Consider the following 3,419-nt stretch of genomic DNA (forward strand, 5'->3'; position numbering starts at 1 on the left):
ATACTAACGAAGAGGGCATCTCCAAAATTCTCTAACTTCCCCGATCGTTCGAGAAACTCATCAGTGTCACGTGACTTCCGCTGTCGTAACATTTTGTTAAATGACTTTGCAAAGCATCTTTTATTAGACTTTAGAAAAAATTTCCTACAACTGATGTAAGACTAATGAGCCAATAATTACTGGGACAATTTTTATCACCTCCATTGAAAAGAGGTGTGACATTAACGAACTTCCAATCCTTTGGTACCTGCCCACTAGACAAGGACTTACAAAAAATAGTAACATTTAAGTGGCTCACATATCCAATCCTTTTCGATCTTGTTTTCATCTATCAAGTTGTGGAATACTGCTTAAATCTTCATCAGTAAAAGCTGAAGAAATATCAGAATTTAATAACTCAGCCACCTCATAATCATGAGATAGGAGCCTTCCTTTATCATCCCTCAAGGGTCCTACCTCATCCTAAAATTTTTGTTTACTTTTAATGTATTTAAAGAAATCTTTACTGTTATTTTTTACATATTCAGCCAACCTTTTCTCATACATCATTTCTTATTCATAATTCTCTGTTTGACCAAGTTTCTTGGTGTTTTGTAATTTTCTAACTCTCCTGTTATACCAGTCAACTTAAATTTCATAAATTTATTATGCTTGTCTTTAATTTTATCTTTTATACTCTTTGTAAGTCAACCTTTTCTTTCTATAAGGAACATGTTTGTCCTGAATATTCAAAAATTCATCTTTGAAAATTTTCCACATTTGAACAGTGTCTCCGAATAACTCAGCTGTCCAATTCACAACAGATAATTCTTGTTGCATCCCTTCAAAATTTACTTTTCTTGTTTCCATATGCAGCAGGAATAGTTTTGCATTTAGTAAGTTACATGTTGCACCATTCAGGAAAATGTAGGATTTTTTTTCTTATTTCTCCTTTTATATATCTATATTTTTAACAAAAGGTCCACATTTTACCTAATAACTTTTTGCTACCGCATTTTGTAGAATGACCAATTTGGTTGAGACATATTTAATTAAAGCGTCATTGATGGTGGAATATAATTTGCTAAGTTGTATCAGAAAATAACTAAATATTTCGAATTATTTATACTTATGAATTGTTTAGTATTATAATCTTGTTTGCAATAAATTTTCAAATAACACTGCAAATTGATTTTATTTTATTTTTACTACAATTCTCCTATCAAGATACCACCAAGCTTTGCGTCCTAAATTGGTACTATTGGTATTAGATATAGTGGGAATAACAGATTAGTGTTTGTGTTAATGTATCTTGATTGTTAGGCAGTGGACTTACCAGTATTTTCGTCATAGTTTTCCTCTGAAACTGATTTCATTTAATACTTTTAATATGAAAGTTGTTGTGATTCTGTTTATGTGTTTGTAACAAATCTAAAAATATAGTTTATGATGGAAATGGCACGTGAATGGATACGTCAGATTTTATGGAAAAGAATGATGACGTTCAGTAACAGGCCAATCCTATTTAGATCTTCACTTTATCATGTTTTTGGTGGTTCGAAGAATCAATCTAGATTATATTCTTCCGACCAGGAAGGCCTCCAGTCAAATCCGTTTTTCAAAAAATACGAGGATAAAATTGCAGCTCTTCAAAAGTCATCCCCTGAAGAATTCAGCCGTCTATTACAAAATGTAAAGGAAAATCAAAATGCAAATCCTGTGAAAAAACTGTCAGTGTCGTTAAAAGACGCTACAACTATCGCGAATGAAGAAACCTTGGGAATTTCTAAAACAAGGGACTTAAACAAAATTCTTAAAGTGAATTTACTTGATGACAAAACACCTGAAGAAATTAGTCAGATATGGATGCAATACCACGAAAGTAAAAGTGGACTGTTTGCTGTAATTCCAGCAAATACGTATAAAAAAATATATGAAAATGCTAAATTATTCCCGACGTTTATATATTTAGTGCCTCGAAAGGAAGGTTATGAATTATTTGTTGGACAGTTTGTACAAAATGAATGTCACTTTACACAGCTGATTAAGTTTCAGTCTTACAAAGAAAATGCACCCCCTTGTCTAACTATTATTCACTATCCTGAACTTCAGGATACAAAAGATATTGTTCTAATGAGTGGTCAGCATGATGAAGAAGTGCTTAAAATTGAGGAGGCCCAATGCCTTGTCCACCAGTTCCAACTTTATTATGGTCAAGAACATGGAGAAAGACATGAAATTCTGAAAACTTTTAATAAAGATCCCAACAAATTCAGTCATATGGATGTTATCAAAGAGTTTAAAAAATGTTTTGGTTGATATTAAGTCATAGAAATGAAGTATGTGAAAATTAATGGTAGTTCAGTTTTGTTCAGATGAATTTGGATATTAGATACATGTAAGTGAGTGAAATTATATAAAACAAAGGCCTCTATTTCTTTAACGATTCCACCCACATCAAATAACTTACAAAGATGTAGGAGTGTCAGTAAGGAAAATCAGCTGAATTGATGTATTTTTGGTAGTTGTGAAATAGGACTGTGGTCGTCACTATAATAATGTCAGGGCACTTACTGTCTTTTTATAACCCAGTGTAAAAACAGTATAATACTACCTGTGTGAAAGAAAAACGTTTCCCAATATTTTACCAATGAAGGAATAAAGATAATAGTTCATATTCAGCTGATATATGATGCTTATTTTCTGACTTTAGTACTTGAATAAGTGCAGAAAATTTAGTTAATCAACACAATGTTAGATGTTTCTAATAATAACCTGCCATGGTCATCAAAAACACTTTTCTCAATCGTATCTTATTACTTAATAATCACTAAACACCTAAACCTTACTAAATGTGCATTACTACACACAAATCATCCTTCCAATTCCTGTTTTGTTTTTACACTGGTGGGGTCCAAATATTTTGTTATACTGAGTAATTTTATGTTCTTGTTACAACACAGTGTAAAAAAAACTGGAAAAAAATGTGTGCGAAAATGCTCATTTTGTATGTAAAGTACATCGTGGATCCCATATTAATGGGATCAATTGCAATATTAATGATATTTTAATTTTTTTGTGTGATGCTTATGGTATTAATTAAGAACCCCATAACCAACAGTCTGGACCACTTTGTTGTCTTGGTTGTATTACAAGAGTGACAGTCAAACACTGTTTGGTCTGACAAGAATAGCTAAAGAAGTAGAGGTGGGTGGTGTTGACTGGCTGTCTTTCATATAGTCTATCACTTGAAAAGTAGGAAAGACTAATGCAGGTAACCTTGCATAGCTTCTTCTTAAGTCCAAAAAAATTACCATGAGACTGTTAGATGTGAAAGATAATTAAGACAAGGCTTAATTTTTGTATGCAAATGAATTTTCCACTTTATGAAATTACTTTGTTAATTTCATATTTATCAATTGTTAAACCAATTTCTATTT

At 31.8% G+C, this 3,419-nt stretch overlaps 1 protein-coding gene across 1 annotated transcript; it reads left to right on the forward strand.

The window, feature by feature from the left end:
* The first annotated feature begins 1,217 nt into the window (after positions 1-1,217).
* Positions 1,218-3,074, forward strand: LOC106474344 (ATP synthase mitochondrial F1 complex assembly factor 1-like). The gene has a single exon (XM_013935035.2). The coding sequence runs from the start codon at positions 1,426-1,428 to the stop codon at positions 2,296-2,298; it is 873 nt and encodes a 290-aa protein (XP_013790489.1). The 5' UTR covers positions 1,218-1,425; the 3' UTR covers positions 2,299-3,074.
* Positions 3,075-3,419: the final 345 nt, after the last annotated feature.

Source organism: Limulus polyphemus, unplaced genomic scaffold (genome assembly GCF_000517525.1).
Source record: "Limulus polyphemus unplaced genomic scaffold, Limulus_polyphemus-2.1.2 Scaffold7096, whole genome shotgun sequence".
Classification (NCBI taxonomy): domain Eukaryota; kingdom Metazoa; phylum Arthropoda; class Merostomata; order Xiphosura; family Limulidae; genus Limulus; species Limulus polyphemus.